General features: G+C 52.3%; 1 protein-coding gene across 1 annotated transcript in view; it reads left to right on the top strand.

Moving 5' to 3' along the window:
• Window positions 1-20,567, top strand: part of LOC144487601 (equilibrative nucleobase transporter 1-like) — a gene marked incomplete at its 3' end in the record, with an annotated part of 75,406 nt that overhangs the window by 49,846 nt on the left and 4,993 nt on the right. The window contains exon 3 of the mRNA XM_078205686.1: window positions 2,888-3,135. Coding sequence (XP_078061812.1) covers window positions 2,946-3,135 — 190 coding nt within the window. The remainder of the gene's footprint in view (window positions 1-2,887; window positions 3,136-20,567) is intronic.

The following is a 20,567-nucleotide window of genomic DNA, read 5'->3' as shown; positions in this document are numbered from 1 at the left end:
TTATCTTTATCCATCAGTACCTTAAAGCTTACTGAATTGTGGTCACTGTTCCCGAACTGCTCCCCTACTGAAACATCGACCACCTGGCCGGGCTCATTCCCCAATAGCAGGTCCAGTACGGCCCCTTCCCTAGTTGGACTATCTACATACTGCATCAAGGAGCACTCCTGGATGCGCCTTACAAACTCTGCTCCCATCCACATCCCTGGCACAAAGTGAGTCCCAGTCAATATAGGGGAAGTTAAAATCTCCCACCACAACAACCCTGTTACTTTTACACCTTGCCAAAATCTGCCTACATATCTGTTCCTCAATCTCCTGCTGACAGTTGGGTGGCCTATAGTAAACCCCCAACATTGTGACGACACCCTTCCTATTCCTGAGCTCTACTCATATTGCCTCGCTGTATGAGCCCTCCGAGGTGTCCTCCCGGAGTACAGCTGTGATATTCTCCTTAACCAGTTGTGCAACTCCCCCACCCCATTTACATCTCCCTCTATCCCACCTGAAACATCTGTATCCTGGAATGTTAAGCTGCCAATCCTATCCTTCCCTTAACCAAGTCTCTGTAATAGCAACAACATCATAGTTCCAAGTACTAATCCAAGCTCTAAGTTCATCTGTTACACTTGTCGCATTGAAACACATCGATGTCGGAGATTATATGCTGAGGACCTCCTTGTATTTATTTATCTGCCAGTTTTCCAGGAATATAGAAACATAGAAAAACTACAGCACAAACAGGCCCTTCGGCCCCACAAGTTGTGCTGAACATATCCCTACCTTCGAGGCCTACCTATAACCCTCCATCCTATTAAGAACCATAGAACCATAGAAAATTACAGCTCAGAAACAGGCCTTTTGGCCCTTCTTGGCTGTGCCGAACCATTTTATGCCTAGTCCCACTGACCTGCACTTGGACCATATCCCTCCACACCCCTCTCATCCATGAACCCGATAGAACCATTGAAAATTACAGTTCAGAAACAAGAAAATTACAGCTCAGAATAAGTCCCATGTACTCATCCAGGAGTCTCTTAAAAGTCCCTATTGAGTTTGCCTCCACCACCACTGACGGCAGCCGATTCCACTCGCCCACCACCCTCTGTGTGAACAACTTCCCCCTAACATTTCCCCTGTACCTACCCCCCAGCACCTTAAACCTGTGTCCTCTCGTAGCAGCCATTTCCACCCTGGAAAAAGCCTCTGAGAGTCCACCCGATCCATGCCTCTCAACATCTTACATACCTCTATTAGGTCTCCTCTCATCCTACGTCTCTCCAAGGAGAAAAGACCGAGCTCCCTCAGCCTATCCTCATAAGGCATGCCACTCAATCCAGGCAACACCCTTGTAAATCTCCTCTGCTCCCTTTCAATCCTTTCCACATCCTTCCTGTAATGAGGCGACCAGAACTGAGCACAGTACTCCAAGTGGGGTCTGACGAGGGTCTTATATAGCTGCATCATTATCCCCGGACTCCTAAACTCAATCCCTCGATTGATAAAGGCCAGCACACCATACGCCTTCTTAACCACCTCCTCCACCTGCGGGACCGATTTTAGAGTCCGATGGACCCGGACCCCAAGGTCCTTCTGATCCTCTACCCGTACTAAGAGTCTTTCCCTTTATATTGTACTCCTTCATCCCAATTGACCTGCCAAAATGGACCACTACGCATTTATCTGGGTTGAAGTCCATCTGCCACTTCTCCGCCCAGTCTTGCATCCTATCTATGTCCCTCTGTAACTTCTGGCAGCCCTCCAGGCTATCCACAACCCCACCAACCTTTGTGTCGTCGGCAAACTTACCAACCCATCCCTCCACTTCCTCATCCAGGTCATTTATGAAAATGACAAACAGCAAGGGTCCCAGAACAGATCCCTGGGGCACACCACTGGTGACCGACCTCCATTTCGAAAAAGACCCATCTATACCCACTCTCTGCCTCCTTTGGGCAAGCCAGTTCTGGATCCTCAGGGCAGCAGCACCTTGGATCCCATGCCCTCTCACTTTTTCTAGAAGCCTTGCATGGGGGACCTTATCAAACGCCTTGCTAAAATCCATATAAACCACATCTACCGCTTTCCCTTCATCAATATGTTCAGTCACATTTTCGAAGAACTCCACCAGGCTCGTAAGGCACGATCTGCCTTTGACAAAGCCGTGCTGAGTATTCTTGAGCATACTAAACCTCTCTAAATGCTCATAAATCCTGTCCCTCAGGATCTTCTCCATCAGCTTACCAACCACTGAGGTTAGACTCACCGGTTGGTAATTTCCTGGGCTATCCCTATTCCCCTTCTTGAAAATAGGAACCACATCCGCAATCCTCCGGCACCTCTCCCATCTCCATCGACGACGCAAAGATCATCGCCAGAGGCTCTGCTATCTCTTCCCTCGCCTCCCACAGTAACCTGGGGTACATCCCAACTGGACCCGGCGACTTATCTATCTTGATGCCATTCAAAGATTCCAGCACAACCTCTTTGTTAAAGTCCACATACTCAATCTTTTCAGTCCACCGCAAGCCCACAGTACATCCACCCAGGTCCTTCTCTGTGAAAACCGAGGCAAAATACTCATTAAGCACCTCTGCCATTTCTACTGGTTCCGTACAGACTTTCCCGCCTTCACTTTTTATCATATAATTTTATAACATAATAAAATATAATTGGAAAATGAGCAGGAAATCTTTCTCCCGTGTCCTGTGGGTGAATGTTTTCCCGTCGGCTGTATAATTGAGGCAGCTCTGCTGGCCATTATCCCATTCATTCATCTGGAATGTTCACTGCTTCCAATTCTGTCCACGGTGGCCACATTTGGAGGACGTTTAGTTGATTTTGGAATGTCCTGGGATGGTAAGACAAGCTTCATTTTCTCTTTCAGAGCCGCAGACAGGGATTTCTGCGGATAGTAACGGGAGCATTCCCGACAGTGGTGGACAATGTTACCCCTGACCGAGAGGGTGAAGCGTTCTCTGACTTTGGTGACCGGCCTGTTCGAATGCCTGGGCTTCGCCGGCGCCATCTTCGGCTGGGCGTCCCTGGTCTTTGTGCTGAAAAAGGAGGGATATTTCTCCGACCTCTGCGTCCCGCTACACAACGTCACCGTCGCCGGAGACAGGAACGTCACCAGTAAGTATGCACCGGGAGATACACAGAGAGAGAGAGGGGGGAAGGGAGAAAGAGAGAAGTGGAGAGACAGAAAGGAATCACATGTGTACCACAGCGGCACGGTGGCACAGTGGTTGGCACTGCTGCCTCATAGCGCCAGGGACCCGGGTTCGATTCCGGCCTCGGGTCACTGTCTGTGCGGAGTCTGCACATTCTCCCCGTGTCGGCGTGGGTTTCCTCCAGGTGCTCCGGTTTCCTCCCACAGTCCGAAAGATGTGCAGGTTAGGTGGATTGGCCATGCTAAATTGCCCCTTAGTGTCAGGGAGACTAGCTGGGGTAAATGCGTGGTGTTCTGGGTGGGATTGTGGTTGGTGCAGACTCAATGGGCCGAATGGCCTCGTTCTGCACTGCAGGGATTCTGTGATTCTCAGATTCTTCCTGTGTCTGCGTGGGTTATCTCCGGGTGCTCTGCTTTCCTCCCAAACTCCAAAGATGTGCAGCTTGAGTGGATTGGCCATGATAATTGCCCCATAGCATTCAAAGGTTAAGTGGATTGGCCATGCTAAATTGCCCCTTAGTATCCGATGATGTGTAGGTTAGGTGGATTGGCCATGCTAAATTGCCCCTCAGTGTTAATCCACCGAACCTACATATCTTTGGACACTAAGGGGCAATTTAGCCTGGCCTCTTTCAAAATGTGGAGATGCCGGCGTTGGACTGGGGTAAACACAGTAAGAAGTTTAACAACACCAGGTTAAAGTCCAACAGGTTTATTTGGTAGCAAAAGCCACACAAGCTTTCGAGGCTCTAAGCCCCTTCTTCAGGTGAGTGGGAATTCTGTTCACAAACAGAATTTATAAAGACACAGACTCAATTTACATGAATAATGGTTGGAATGCGAATACTTACAACTAATCCAGTCTTTAAGAAACAAAACAATGAGAGTGGAGAGAGCATCAACCCCTGTCTTGATGCTCTCTCCACTCCCATTGTTTTGTTTCTTAAAGACTGGATTAGTTGTAAGTATTCGCATTCCAACCATTATTCATGTAAATTGAGTCTGTGTCTTTATAAATTCTGTTTGTGAACAGAATTCCCACTCACCTGAAGAAGGGGCTTAGAGCCTCGAAAGCTTGTGTGGCTTTTGCTACCAAATAAACCTGTTGGACTTTAACCTGTTGTTGTTAAACTTCTTACTGTCTTTCAAAATCATCATGCAATTTCTTTCTGGAAGACTGATTTATTAAGACCAGCCATGAAAAGCCTCCAGTTCTTTAACATACAAAGAATTTTGACTTACATTCGAAAAGGCAAGTATCCGAGAGGTACTGACCCTCTGACAGTGCGGCACTCCCTCAGTATTGACCCTCTGACAGTGCGGCACTCCCTCAGTACTGACCCTCTGACAGTGCGGCACTCCCTCAGCACTGGCCCTCTGACAGTGCGGCACTCCCTCAGCACTGACCCTCTGACAGTGCAGCACTCCCTCAGCACTGACCCTCTGACAGTGCAGCGCTCCCTCAGTACTGACCCTCTGACAGTGCAGCACTCCCTCAGTACTGATCATCTGACAGTGCGGCACTCCCTCAGTACTGACCCTCTGACAGTGCGGCACTCCCTCAGTACTGACCCTCTGACACTGCAGCACTCCCTCAGTACTGACCCTCTGACAGTACGGCACTCCCTCAGTGCTCACCCTCTGTCAGTGCGGCACTCCCTCAGTACAGACCCTCTGACAGTGCAGCCCTCCCTCAGTATTGAACCTCTGAAAGTGCAGCACTCCCTCAGTCCTGACCCTCTAACAGGGCAGCACTCCCTCAGCACTGATCCTCTGAAAGTGCAGCACTCCCTAAGTACTGACCCCCTGACAGTGCAGCATCCCCTCAGTACTGACCCTTTGACAGTGCGGCATGCCATAAGTACTAACGCTCTGACAGTGCGGCACTCCCTAAGTACAGACCGTCTGACAGTGTAGCATTCCCTCAATACTGACCCTCTGACAGTGCACCAGTCCCTCAATACTGACCCTCTGACAGTACAGCACTCCCTCAGTACTGCCCTCTGACAGTGCAGCAGTCCCTCAGTACTGACCCTCTGACAGTGCAGCACTCCATCAGCAGGTGAGGTACCAGAGGATTGGAGGGTAGCTAATGTGGTCCCGTTATTTAAGAAGGATTGGAAGGGATAACCCAGGAAATTATAGGTCTGTGAGCTTGAAGTCTGTGGTAGGGACGTTGGTGGAGAGGATTCCTAGAGATAGGATGTATGCGCATTTAGAAAGGAATAAACTCATTAACGATAGTCAGCATGGTTTTGTGAGAGGGAGGTCATGCCTCACTAACCTGGTGGAGCTTTTTGAAGAAGTGACTAGAATGGTTGACGAGGGAAGGGCCGTGGATGTCGTCTATATGGACTTTAGTAAAGCGTTTGACAAAGTCCCTCATGGTAGGTTGGTGCAAAAGGTTGGATCTCATGGAATAACGGGGGAGGTGGCTAGATGGGTGGAGAACTGGCTTGGTCACAGAAGACAGAGGGTGGTAGTGGAAGGGTCTTTTTCCGGCTGGATGCCTGTGACTGGTGGTGTTCCGCAAGGCTCTGTATTGGGACCTCTGCTGTTTGTGATTTATATAAACGATCTGGAAGAAGGTGTAACTGGGGTGATCAGTAAGTTTGCGGACGACATGAAAATGGCTGGACTTGCAGATAGTGAGGAACATTGTCAGAAGCTACAGATGGATATAGATAGGCTGGAAATTTGGGCAAAGAAATGCAGATGGAGTTCAATCCAGATGAATGCGAAGTGATGCATTTTGGTAGAACGAACGCAGGAGGAAGCTATACGATAAATGGCAGAACCATAAAGGGTATAGATACGCAGAGGGACCTGGGTGTGCAAGTCCACAGATCCTTGAAGGTGACGACACAGGTGGAGAAGGTAGTGAAGAAGGCATATGGCATGCTTGCCTTTGTAGGACGAGGCATAGAGTATAAAAGTTGTGGTCTGATGTTGCGGTTGTATAGAACGTTAGTTCGGCAGCATTTGGAATACTGCGCCCAGTTCTGGTCGCCACACTACCAGAAGGACGTGGAGGTTTTAAAGAGAGTGCAGAGGAGGTTTACTAGGATGTTGCCTGGAATGGAAGGGCTTAGTTATGAGAAGAGATTGGGTAAACTGGGGTTGTTCTCACTGGAAAGACGGAGGATGAGGGGGTGACCTAATAGAGGTGTATAAAATTATGAAAGGCATAGATAGGGTGGACGGTGGGAAGCTTTTCCCCAGGTCGGTGGTGACGTTCACAAGGGGTCATAGGTTCAATGTGAGGGGAGGGAGGTTTAACACAGATATCAGAAGGACGTATTTGACACAGAGGGTGGTGGGAGCCTGGAATGCGCTGCCGGGCAAGGTGGTGGAGGCAGACACACTGGGAACGTTTAAGACTTATCTACATAGCCATATGAACGGTGTGGGAATGGAGGGATACAAAAGAATGGTGTAGTTTGGACCAGGGAGCGGCACGGGTTTGGAGGGCCGAAGGGCCTGTTCCTGTGCTGTATTGTTCTTTGTTCTTTGTTGTCCCTCTGACAGTGCAGCACTCCCTCAGTACTGACACTCTGACAGTGCGGCACACCCTCAGCACTGACCCTCTGACAGTGCAGCACTTCCTCAGTACTGGCCCTCTGACAGTGCGGCGCTTCCTCAGCACTGACCCTCTGACAGTGCAGCACTCCCTCAGTACTGACCCTCGGACAGTGCAGCACTCCCTCAGTACTGACCCTCTGACAGTGCGGTACTCCCTCAGTACTGACCATCTGACAGTGCAACACTCCCTCAGTACTGATCCTCTGACAGTGCAGCACTCCCTCAGTACTGACCCTCTGATAGTGCAGCGCTCCCTCAGCACTGACCCTCTGACAATGCAGCACTCCCTCAGTACTGACCCTCTGACAGTGCGGTACTCCCTCAGTACTGACCCTCTGACAGTGCAGCACTCCCTCAGTACTGATCCTCTGACAGTGCAGCCCTCCCTCAGTACTGACCCTCTGATAGTGCGGCACGCCATCAGTACTGACCCTCTGACAGTGCAGCACTCCCTGAGCACTGTCCCTCTGATAGTGCAGCACTCCCTCAGTACTGACGCTCTGACAGTGCAGCACTCCCTCAGCACTGACCCTCTGACAGTGCAGCACTCCCTCAGCACTGACCCTCTGACAGTGCGGCACTCCCTCAGCACTGACCCTCTGACAGTGCAGCACTCCCTCCGCACTGACCCTCTGAGAGTGCAGCACTCCCTCAATACTGACCCTCTAACAGTGCAGCATTCCCTCAGTACTGACCCTCTGACAGTGCGGCACTCCCTAAGTACAGACCGTCTGACAGTGCAAAATTCCCTCAATATTGATCCTCTGACAGTACAGCACTCCCTCAGTACTGACCCTCTGACAGTGCAGCAGTCCCTCAGTACTGAGCTTCTGACAGTGCAGCACTCCCTCAGCAGGTGAGGTCCCAGAGGATTGAAGGATAGCTAATGTGGTCCCGTTATTTAAGAAGGATTGGAAGGATAACCCGGGAAATTTTGGGCCGGTGAGCTTGATGTCCGTGGTCGGGAAGTTGTTGGAGAGGATTCTTAGAGATAGGATGTATGCGCATTTAGAAAGGAATGAACTCATTCACGATAGTCAGCATGGTTTTGTGAGAGGAAGGTCATGCCTCACTAACCTGCTGGAGTTTTTTGAAGAAGTGACTCGAATGGTTGATGTGGGAAGGGCCGTGGATGTCGTCCATATGGACTTTAGTAAAGCATTTGACAAAGTCCCTCATGGTAGGTTGGTGCAAAAGGTTAGATCTCGTTAGATAAAGGGGGAGGTGGCTAGATGGGTGGAGAACTGGCTTGGTCACAGAAGACAGAGGGTGGTAGCGGAAGGGTCTTTTTCCGGCTGGATGCCTGTGACTAGTGGTGTTCCGCAGGGCTCTGTATTGGGACCTCTGCTGTTTGTGATTTGTATAAACGATCTGGAAGAAGGTGTAACTGGGGTGATCAGTAAGTTTGCGGACGACATGAAAATGGCTGGACTTGCAGATAGTGAGGAACATTGTCAGAGGCTACAGATGGATATAGATAGGCTGGAAATTTGGGCAAAGAAATGGCAGATGGAGTTCAATCCAGATGAATGCGAAGTGATGCATTTTGGTAGAACTACCGTAGGGGGGAGCTATACGATAAATGGCAGAACCATAAAGGGTATAGATACGCAGAGGGACCTGGGTGTGCAAGTCCACAGAACCTTGAAGCTGACGACACAGGTGGAGAAGGTAGTGAAGAAGGCATATGGCATGCTTGCCATTATAGGACGGGGCATAGAGTATAAAAGTTGGGGTCTGATGTTGCGGTTGTATAGAACGTTAGTTCGGCAGCATTTGGAATACTGCGCCCAGTTCTGGTCGCCACACTACCAGAAGGACGTGGAGGTTTTAGAGAGAGTGCAGAGGAGGTTTACTAGGATGTTGCCTGGAATGGAAGGGCTTAGTTATGAGGAGAGATTGGGTAAACTGGGGTTGTTCTCACTGGAAAGACGGAGGATGAGGGGGTGACCAAATAGAGGTGTATAAAATTATGAAAGGCATAGATAGGGTAAACTGTGGGAAGCTTTTCCCCAGGTCGGTGGTGACGTTCACGACGGGTCATAGGTTCAATGTGAAGGGGGGGAGGTTTAACTCGGATATCAGAAGGACGTATTTTACACAGAGGGTGGAGGGGTCCTGGAATGCGCTGCCGGGCAAGGTGGTGGAGGCGGACACACTGGGAATGTTTAAGACTTATGTAGATAGCCACATGAACGGTGTGGGAATGGAGGGATACAAAAGAATGGTCTAGTTTGGACCAGGGAGCGGCACGGGTTTGGAGGGCCGAAGGGCTTGTTCCTGTGCTGTATTGTTCTTTGTTCTTGTTCTTTGTTGTCCCTCCGACAGTGCAGCACTCCCTCAGTACTGACCCTCTGACAGTGCAGCACTTCCTCAGTACTGACCCTCTGACAGTGCAGCACTCCCTCTGTACTGACCCTCTGGCAGTGTAGCACTCCCTCAGCACTGACCCTCTGACAGTGCGGCACTCCCTCAGCACTGACCCTCTGACAGTGTGGCACTCCCTCAGCACTGACCCTCTGATAGTGCGGCACTCCCTAAGTACAGACCGTCTGACAATGCAACATTCCCTCAATACTAACCCTCTGACAGTGCAGCAGTCCCTCAGTACTGAGCTTCTGACAGTGCAGCACACCCTCAGTACTGACCCTCTGACAGTGCAGCACTCCCTCAGTACTGACCCTCTGACAGTGCGGCACTCCCTCAGTACTGACCCTCTGACAGTGCAGCACTCCCTCAGTACTGACCCTCTGACAGTGCGGCGCTCCCTCAGTACTGACCCTCTGACAGTGCAGCACTCCCTCAGTACTGACCCTCTGATAGTGCAGCGCTCCCTCAGCACTGACCCTCTGACAATGCAGCACTCCCTCAGTACTGACCCTCTGAAAGTGCAGCGCTCCCTCAGTACTGACCCTCTGACAGTGCGGCACTCCCTCAGTACTGACCCTCTGACTGTGCTGCACTCCCTCAGCACTGACCCTCTGACAGTGCAGCACTCCCTCAGTACTGACCCTCTGACAGTCCAGCAGTCCCTGAGCACTGACCCTCTGACAGTGTGGCAGTCCCTCAGTACTGACCCTCTAACAGTGCGGCACTCCCTCAGTACTGACGCTCTGACAGTGCAGCCTTCCCTCAGCACTGACCCTCTGACAGTGCGGCACTCCCTAAGTACAGACCGTCTGACAATGCAACATTCCCTCAATACTGACCCTCTGACAGTGCGGCACTCCCTCAGTACTGAGCTTCTGACAGTGCAGCACTCCCTCAGTACTGACCGTCTGACAGTGCGGCACTTGCTCAGCACTGACCCTCTGACAGTGCAGCACTCCCTCAGTACTGACCCTCTGACAGTGCAGCACTCCCTCTTTACTGACCCTCTAACAGTGCGGCACTCCCTCAGTACTGACGCTCTGACAGTGCAGCCTTCCCTCAGCACTGACCCTCTGACAGTGCGGCACTCCCTAAGTACAGACCGTCTGACAATGCAACATTCCCTCAATACTGACCCTCTGACAGTGCGGCACTCCCTCAGTACTGAGCTTCTGACAGTGCAGCACACCCTCAGTACTGACCGTCTGACAGTGCGGCACTTGCTCAGCACTGACCCTCTGACAGTGCAGCACTCCCTCAGTACTGACCCTCTGACAGTGCAGCACTCCCTCTTTACTGACCCTCTGACAGTGCGGCACTCTCTCAGTACTGACCCTCTGACAGTGCGGCACACCCTCAGTACTGACCCTCTGACAGTGCGGCACTCCCTCAGTACTGACCCTCTGAAAGTGCAGCGCTCCCTCAGTACTGACCCTCTGACAGTGCGGCACTCCGTCAGTACTGACCCTCTGACTGTGCAGCACTCCCTCAGCACTGACCCTCTGACAGTGCGGTACTCCCTCAGTACTGACCCTCTGACAGTGCAGCACTCCCTCAGTACTGATCCTCTGACAGTGCAGGACTCCCTCAGCACTGACCCTCTGACAGTGCGGCACTCCCTCAGTACTGACCCTCTGACAGTGCAGCACTCCCTCAGCACTGACCCTCTGACAGTGCGGCACTCCCTCAGCACTGACCCTCTGACAGTGCAGCACTCCCTCCGCACTGACCCTCTGAGAGTGCAGCACTCCCTCAATACTGACCCTCTGACGCTGCAGCACTCCCTCAGTACTGACCCTCTGACAGTGCGGCACTCCCTCAGTACTGACCCTCTAACAGTGCAGCATTCCCTCAGTACTGACCCTCTGACAGTGCGGCACTCCCTAAGTACAGACCGTCTGACAGTGCAAAATTCCCTCAATATTGATCCTCTGACAGTACAGCACTCCCTCAGTACTGACCCTCTGACAGTGCAGCAGTCCCTCAGTACTGAGCTTCTGACAGTGCAGCACTCCCTCAGCAGGTGAGGTCCCAGAGGATTGAAGGATAGCTAATGTGGTCCCGTTATTTAAGAAGGATTGGAAGGATAACCCGGGAAATTTTGGGCCGGTGAGCTTGATGTCCGTGGTCGGGAAGTTGTTGGAGAGGATTCTTAGAGATAGGATGTATGCGCATTTAGAAAGGAATGAACTCATTCACGATAGTCAGCATGGTTTTGTGAGAGGAAGGTCATGCCTCACTAACCTGCTGGAGTTTTTTGAAGAAGTGACTCGAATGGTTGATGTGGGAAGGGCCGTGGATGTCGTCCATATGGACTTTAGTAAAGCATTTGACAAAGTCCCTCATGGTAGGTTGGTGCAAAAGGTTGGATCTCGTTAGATAAAGGGGGAGGTGGCTAGATGGGTGGAGAACTGGCTTGGTCACAGAAGACAGAGGGTGGTAGCGGAAGGGTCTTTTTCCGGCTGGATGCCTGTGACTAGTGGTGTTCCGCAGGGCTCTGTATTGGGACCTCTGCTGTTTGTGATTTGTATAAACGATCTGGAAGAAGGTGTAACTGGGGTGATCAGTAAGTTTGCGGACGACATGAAAATGGCTGGACTTGCAGATAGTGAGGAACATTGTCAGAGGCTACAGATGGATATAGATAGGCTGGAAATTTGGGCAAAGAAATGGCAGATGGAGTTCAATCCAGATGAATGCGAAGTGATGCATTTTGGTAGAACTACCGTAGGGGGGAGCTATACGATAAATGGCAGAACCATAAAGGGTATAGATACGCAGAGGGACCTGGGTGTGCAAGTCCACAGAACCTTGAAGCTGACGACACAGGTGGAGAAGGTAGTGAAGAAGGCATATGGCATGCTTGCCATTATAGGACGGGGCATAGAGTATAAAAGTTGGGGTCTGATGTTGCGGTTGTATAGAACGTTAGTTCGGCAGCATTTGGAATACTGCGCCCAGTTCTGGTCGCCACACTACCAGAAGGACGTGGAGGTTTTAGAGAGAGTGCAGAGGAGGTTTACTAGGATGTTGCCTGGAATGGAAGGGCTTAGTTATGAGGAGAGATTGGGTAAACTGGGGTTGTTCTCACTGGAAAGACGGAGGATGAGGGGGTGACCAAATAGAGGTGTATAAAATTATGAAAGGCATAGATAGGGTAAACTGTGGGAAGCTTTTCCCCAGGTCGGTGGTGACGTTCACGACGGGTCATAGGTTCAATGTGAAGGGGGGGAGGTTTAACTCGGATATCAGAAGGACGTATTTTACACAGAGGGTGGAGGGGTCCTGGAATGCGCTGCCGGGCAAGGTGGTGGAGGCGGACACACTGGGAATGTTTAAGACTTATGTAGATAGCCACATGAACGGTGTGGGAATGGAGGGATACAAAAGAATGGTCTAGTTTGGACCAGGGAGCGGCACGGGTTTGGAGGGCCGAAGGGCTTGTTCCTGTGCTGTATTGTTCTTTGTTCTTGTTCTTTGTTGTCCCTCCGACAGTGCAGCACTCCCTCAGTACTGACCCTCTGACAGTGCAGCACTTCCTCAGTACTGACCCTCTGACAGTGCAGCACTCCCTCTGTACTGACCCTCTGGCAGTGCAGCACTCCCTCAGCACTGACCCTCTGACAGTGCGGCACTCCCTCAGCACTGACCCTCTGACAGTGTGGCACTCCCTCAGCACTGACCCTCTGATAGTGCGGCACTCCCTAAGTACAGACCGTCTGACAATGCAACATTCCCTCAATACTAACCCTCTGACAGTGCAGCAGTCCCTCAGTACTGAGCTTCTGACAGTGCAGCACACCCTCAGTACTGACCCTCTGACAGTGCAGCACTCCCTCAGTACTGACCCTCTGACAGTGCGGCACTCCCTCAGTACTGACCCTCTGACAGTGCAGCACTCCCTCAGTACTGACCCTCTGACAGTGCGGCGCTCCCTCAGTACTGACCCTCTGACAGTGCAGCACTCCCTCAGTACTGACCCTCTGATAGTGCAGCGCTCCCTCAGCACTGACCCTCTGACAATGCAGCACTCCCTCAGTACTGACCCTCTGAAAGTGCAGCGCTCCCTCAGTACTGACCCTCTGACAGTGCGGCACTCCCTCAGTACTGACCCTCTGACTGTGCTGCACTCCCTCAGCACTGACCCTCTGACAGTGCAGCACTCCCTCAGTACTGACCCTCTGACAGTCCAGCAGTCCCTGAGCACTGACCCTCTGACAGTGTGGCAGTCCCTCAGTACTGACCCTCTAACAGTGCGGCACTCCCTCAGTACTGACGCTCTGACAGTGCAGCCTTCCCTCAGCACTGACCCTCTGACAGTGCGGCACTCCCTAAGTACAGACCGTCTGACAATGCAACATTCCCTCAATACTGACCCTCTGACAGTGCGGCACTCCCTCAGTACTGAGCTTCTGACAGTGCAGCACTCCCTCAGTACTGACCGTCTGACAGTGCGGCACTTGCTCAGCACTGACCCTCTGACAGTGCAGCACTCCCTCAGTACTGACCCTCTGACAGTGCAGCACTCCCTCTTTACTGACCCTCTGACAGTGCGGCACTCTCTCAGTACTGACCCTCTGACAGTGCGGCACACCCTCAGTACTGACCCTCTGACAGTGCGGCACTCCCTCAGTACTGACCCTCTGAAAGTGCAGCGCTCCCTCAGTACTGACCCTCTGACAGTGCGGCACTCCGTCAGTACTGACCCTCTGACTGTGCAGCACTCCCTCAGCACTGACCCTCTGACAGTGCGGTACTCCCTCAGTACTGACCCTCTGACAGTGCAGCACTCCCTCAGTACTGACCCTCTGACAGTGCAGCACTCCCTCCGCACTGACCCTCTGAGAGTGCAGCACTCCCTCAATACTGACCCTCTGACGCTGCAGCACTCCCTCAGTACTGACCCTCTGACAGTGCGGCACTCCCTCAGTACTGACCCTCTAACAGTGCAGCATTCCCTCAGTACTGACCCTCTGACAGTGCGGCACTCCCTAAGTACAGACCGTCTAACAGTGCAAAATTCCCTCAATATTGATCCTCTGACAGTACAGCACTCCCTCAGTACTGACCCTCTGACAGTGCAGCAGTCCCTCAGTACTGAGCTTCTGACAGTGCGGCACTCCCTAAGTACAGACCGTCTAACAGTGCAAAATTCCCTCAATACTGACCCTCTGACAGTGCAGCAGTCCCTCAATACTGAGCTTCTGACAGTGCAGCACTCCCTCAGTACTGACCGTCTGACAGTGCGGCACTCGCTCAGCACTGATCCTCTGACAGTGCAGCACTCCCTCAGTACTGACCGTCTGACAGTGCGGCACTCGCTCAGCACTGACCCTCTGACAGTGCAGCACTCCCTCAGTACTGACCCTCTGACAGTGCAGCACTCCCTCTTTACTGACTCTCTGACAGTGCGGGACTCTCTCAGTACTGACCCTCTGACAGTGCGGCACTCCCTCAGTACTGACCCTCTGACAGTGCGGCACTCCCTCAGTACTGACCCTCTGACAGTGCAGCACTCCCTCAGTACTGACCCTCTGACAGTGCGGCGCTCCCTCAGTACTGACCCTCTGACTGTGCAGCACTCCCTCAGCACTGACCCTCTGACAGTGCAGCACCCCTCAGTAATGACCCTCTGACAGTCCAGCAGTCCCTGAGCACTGACCCTCTGACAGTGCAGCACTCCCTCAGTACTGACCCTCTGACAGTGCGGCACTCCCTCAGTACTGACGCTCTGACAGTGCAGCCTTCCCTCAGCACTGACCCTCTGACAGTGCGGCACTCCCTAAGTACAGACCGTCTGACAATGCAACATTCCCTCAATACTGACCCTCTGACAGTGCGGCACTCCCTCAGTACTGACCCTCTGACAGTGCAGCAGTCCCTCAGTACTGAGCTTCTGACAGTGCAGCACTCCCTCAGTACTGACCGTCTGACAGTGCGGCACTCGCTCAGCACTGATCCTCTGACAGTGCAGCACTCCCTCAGTACTGACCGTCTGACAGTGCGGCACTCGCTCAGCACTGACCCTCTGACAGTGCAGCACTCCCTCAGTACTGACCCTCTGACAGTGCAGCACTCCCTCTTTACTGACCCTCTGACAGTGCGGGACTCTCTCAGTACTGACCCTCTGACAGTGCGGCACTCCCTCAGTACTGACCCTCTGACCAAGGAGGTGGATGGGGGCAAGGCAGTGGACGTGGTATATATGGATTTTAGTAAGGCGTTTGATAAGGTTCACCATGGTAGGCTTCTGCAGAAAATGCAGATGTATGGGATTGGGGGTGATCTAGGAAATTGGATCAGGAATTGGCTAGCGGATAGGAAACAGAGGGTGGTGGTTGATAGTAAATATTCATCATGGAGTGCGGTTACAAGTGGTGTACCTCAGGGATCTGTTTTGGGGCCACTGCTGTTTGTAATATTTATTAATGATCTGGATGAGGGTATAGTTGGGTGGATTAGCAAATTTGCTGATGACACCAAAGTCGGTGGTGTGGTAGACAGTGAGGAAGGGTGTCGTAGTTTGCAGGAAGACTTAGACAGGTTGCAAAGTTGGGCCGAGAGGTGGCGGATGGAGTTTAATGCGGAGAAGTGTGAGGTAATTCACTTTGGTAGGAATAACAGATGTGTTGAGTATAGGGCTAACGGGAGGACTTTGAATAGTGTGGAGGAGCAGAGGGATCTAGGTGTATGTGTGCATAGATCCCTGAAAGTTGGGAATCAAGTAGATAAGGTTGTTAAGAAGGCATATGGTGTCTTGGCGTTTATTGGTAGGGGGATTGAATTTAGGAGTCGTAGCGTTATGTTGCAACTGTACACAACTCTGGTGCGGCCGCACTTGGAGTACTGTGTGCAGTTCTGGTCCCCACATTACAGGAAGGATGTGGAGGCTTTGGAGAGGGTGCAGAGGAGGTTTACCAGGATGTTGCCTGGTATGGAGGGGAGATCCTATGAGGAGAGGCTGAGGGATTTGGGATTGTTTTCGCTGGAAAGGCGGCGGCTAAGAGGGGATCTTATTGAAACATATAAGATGATTAGAGGTTTAGATAGGGTGGATAGTGATAGCCTTTTTCCTCTGATGGAGAAATCCAGCACGAGGGGGCATGGCTTTAAATTGAGGGGGGGTAGTTATAGAACCGATGTCAGGGGTAGGTTCTTTACCCAGAGGGTGGTGAGGGATTGGAATGCCCTGCCAGCATCAGTAGTAAATGCGCCTAGTTTGGGGGCGTTTAAGAGATCCGTAGATAGGTTCATGGACGAAAAGAAATTGGTTTAGGTTGGAGGGTCACAGTTTTTTTTTTTTTTAACTGGTCGGTGCAACATCGTGGGCCGAAGGGCCTGTTCTGCGCTGTAATGTTCTATGTTCTATGTTCTATGAAAGTGCAGCGCTCCCTCAGTACTGACCCTCTGACAGTGCGGCACTCCCTCAGTACTGACCCTCTGACTGTGCAGCACTCCCTCAGCACTGACCCTCTGACAGTGCAGCACCCCTCAGTAATGACCCTCTGACAGTCCAGCAGTCCCTGAGCACTGACCCTCTGACAGTGCGGCAGTCCCTCAGTACTGACCCTCTAACAGTGCGGCACTCCCTCAGTACTGACGCTCTGACAGTGCAGCCTTCCCTCAGCACTGACCCTCTGACAGTGCGGCACTCCCTAAGTACAGACCGTCTGACAATGCAACATTCCCTCAATACTGACCCTCTGACAGTGCGGCACTCCCTCAGTACTGACCCTCTGACAGTGCAGCAGTCCCTCAGTACTGAGCTTCTGACAGTGCAGCACTCCCTCAGTACTGACCGTCTGACAGTGCGGCACTCGCTCAGCACTGATCCTCTGACAGTGCAGCACTCCCTCAGTACTGACCGTCTGACAGTGCGGCACTCGCTCAGCACTGACCCTCTGACAGTGCAGCACTCCCTCAGTACTGACCCTCTGACAGTGCAGCACTCCCTCTTTACTGACCCTCTGACAGTGCGGCACTCCCTCAGTACTGACCCTCTGAAAGTGCAGCGCTCCCTCAGTACTGACCCTCTGACTGTGCTGCACTCCCTCAGCACTGACCCTCTGACAGTGCAGCACTCCCTCAGTACTGACCCTCTGACAGTCCAGCAGTCCCTGAGCACTGACCCTCTGACAGTGTGGCAGTCCCTCAGTACTGACCCTCTAACAGTGCGGCACTCCCTCAGTACTGACGCTCTGACAGTGCAGCCTTCCCTCAGCACTGACCCTCTGACAGTGCGGCACTCCCTAAGTACAGACCGTCTGACAATGCAACATTCCCTCAATACTGACCCTCTGACAGTGCGGCACTCCCTCAGTACTGAGCTTCTGACAGTGCAGCACTCCCTCAGTACTGACCGTCTGACAGTGCGGCACTTGCTCAGCACTGACCCTCTGACAGTGCAGCACTCCCTCAGTACTGACCCTCTGACAGTGCAGCACACCCTCTTTACTGACCCTCTGACAGTGCGGCACTCTCTCAGTACTGACCCTCTGACAGTGCGGCACACCCTCAGTACTGACCCTCTGACAGTGCGGCACTCCCTCAGTACTGACCCTCTGAAAGTGCAGCGCTCCCTCAGTACTGACCCTCTGACAGTGCGGCACTCCGTCAGTACTGACCCTCTGACTGTGCAGCACTCCCTCAGCACTGACCCTCTGACAGTGCGGTACTCCCTCAGTACTGACCCTCTGACAGTGCAGCACTCCCTCAGTACTGATCCTCTGACAGTGCAGGACTCCCTCAGCACTGACCCTCTGACAGTGCGGCACTCCCTCAGTACTGACCCTCTGACAGTGCAGCACTCCCTCAGCACTGACCCTCTGACAGTGCGGCACTCCCTCAGCACTGACCCTCTGACAGTGCAGCACTCCCTCCGCACTGACCCTCTGAGAGTGCAGCACTCCCTCAATACTGACCCTCTGACGCTGCAGCACTCCCTCAGTACTGACCCTCTGACAGTGCGGCACTCCCTCAGTACTGACCCTCTAACAGTGCAGCATTCCCTCAGTACTGACCCTCTGACAGTGCGGCACTCCCTAAGTACAGACCGTCTGACAGTGCAAAATTCCCTCAATATTGATCCTCTGACAGTACAGCACTCCCTCAGTACTGACCCTCTGACAGTGCAGCAGTCCCTCAGTACTGAGCTTCTGACAGTGCAGCACTCCCTCAGCAGGTGAGGTCCCAGAGGATTGAAGGATAGCTAATGTGGTCCCGTTATTTAAGAAGGATTGGAAGGATAACCCGGGAAATTTTGGGCCGGTGAGCTTGATGTCCGTGGTCGGGAAGTTGTTGGAGAGGATTCTTAGAGATAGGATGTATGCGCATTTAGAAAGGAATGAACTCATTCACGATAGTCAGCATGGTTTTGTGAGAGGAAGGTCATGCCTCACTAACCTGCTGGAGTTTTTTGAAGAAGTGACTCGAATGGTTGATGTGGGAAGGGCCGTGGATGTCGTCCATATGGACTTTAGTAAAGCATTTGACAAAGTCCCTCATGGTAGGTTGGTGCAAAAGGTTGGATCTCGTTAGATAAAGGGGGAGGTGGCTAGATGGGTGGAGAACTGGCTTGGTCACAGAAGACAGAGGGTGGTAGCGGAAGGGTCTTTTTCCGGCTGGATGCCTGTGACTAGTGGTGTTCCGCAGGGCTCTGTATTGGGACCTCTGCTGTTTGTGATTTGTATAAACGATCTGGAAGAAGGTGTAACTGGGGTGATCAGTAAGTTTGCGGACGACATGAAAATGGCTGGACTTGCAGATAGTGAGGAACATTGTCAGAGGCTACAGATGGATATAGATAGGCTGGAAATTTGGGCAAAGAAATGGCAGATGGAGTTCAATCCAGATGAATGCGAAGTGATGCATTTTGGTAGAACTACCGTAGGGGGGAGCTATACGATAAATGGCAGAACCATAAAGGGTATAGATACGCAGAGGGACCTGGGTGTGCAAGTCCACAGAACCTTGAAGCTGACGACACAGGTGGAGAAGGTAGTGAAGAAGGCATATGGCATGCTTGCCATTATAGGACGGGGCATAGAGTATAAAAGTTGGGGTCTGATGTTGCAGATGTATAGAACGTTAGTTCGGCAGCATTTGGAATACTGCGCCCAGTTCTGGTCGCCACACTACCAGAAGGACGTGGAGGTTTTAGAGAGAGTGCAGAGGAGGTTTACTAGGATGTTGCCTGGAATGGAAGGGCTTAGTTATGAGGAGAGATTGGGTAAACTGGGGTTGTTCTCACTGGAAAGACGGAGGATGAGGGGGTGACCAAATAGAGGTGTATAAAATTATGAAAGGCATAGATAGGGTAAACTGTGGGAAGCTTTTCCCCAGGTCGGTGGTGATGTTCACGAGGGGTCATAGGTTCAATGTGAAGGGGGGGAGGTTTAACTCGGATATCAGAAGGACGTATTTTACACAGAGGATGGAGGGGTCCTGGAATGCGCTGCCGGGAAAGGTGGTGGAGGCGGACACACTGGGAATGTTTAAGACTTATGTAGATAGCCACATGAACGGTGTGGGAATGGAGGGATACAAAAGAATGGTCTAGTTTGGACCAGGGAGCGGCACGGGTTTGGAGGGCCGAAGGGCTTGTTCCTGTGCTGTATTGTTCTTTGTTCTTGTTCTTTGTTGTCCCTCCGACAGTGCAGCACTCCCTCAGTACTGACCCTCTGACAGTGCAGCACTTCCTCAGTACTGACCCTCTGACAGTGCAGCACTCCCTCTGTACTGACCCTCTGGCAGTGCAGCACTCCCTCAGCACTGACCCTCTGACAGTGCGGCACTCCCTCAGCACTGACCCTCTGACAGTGTGGCACTCCCTCAGCACTGACCCTCTGATAGTGCGGCACTCCCTAAGTACAGACCGTCTGACAATGCAACATTCCCTCAATACTGACCCTCTGACAGTGCAGCAGTCCCTCAGTACTGAGCTTCTGACAGTGCAGCACACCCTCAGTACTGACCCTCTGGCAGTGCAGCACTCCCTCAGTACTGACCCTCTGACAGTGCGGCACTCCCTCAGTACTGACCCTCTGACAGTGCAGCACTCCCTCAGTACTGACCCTCTGACAGTGCGGCGCTCCCTCAGTACTGACCCTCTGACAGTGCAGCACTCCCTCAGCACTGACCCTCTGACAGTGCAGCACTCCCTCAGTACTGACCCTCTGACAGTCCAGCAGTCCCTGAGCACTGACCCTCTGACAGTGCGGCAGTCCCTCAATACTGACCCTCTGACAGTGCAGCAGTCCCTCAGTACTGAGCTTCTGACAGTGCAGCACTCCCTCAGTACTGACCGTCTGACAGTGCGGCACTCGCTCAGCACTGATCCTCTGACAGTGCAGCACTCCCTCAGTACTGACCGTCTGACAGTGCGGCACTCGCTCAGCACTGACCCTCTGACAGTGCAGCACTCCCTCAGTACTGACCCTCTGAC

The sequence above is a fragment of the Mustelus asterias genome, unplaced genomic scaffold (genome assembly GCF_964213995.1).
Source record: "Mustelus asterias unplaced genomic scaffold, sMusAst1.hap1.1 HAP1_SCAFFOLD_914, whole genome shotgun sequence".
Taxonomy (NCBI): Eukaryota; Metazoa; Chordata; class Chondrichthyes; order Carcharhiniformes; family Triakidae; genus Mustelus; species Mustelus asterias.
The sequence above is the reverse complement of the archived record's forward strand: the minus strand, read 5'-3'. Positions and strand labels throughout refer to the sequence as shown.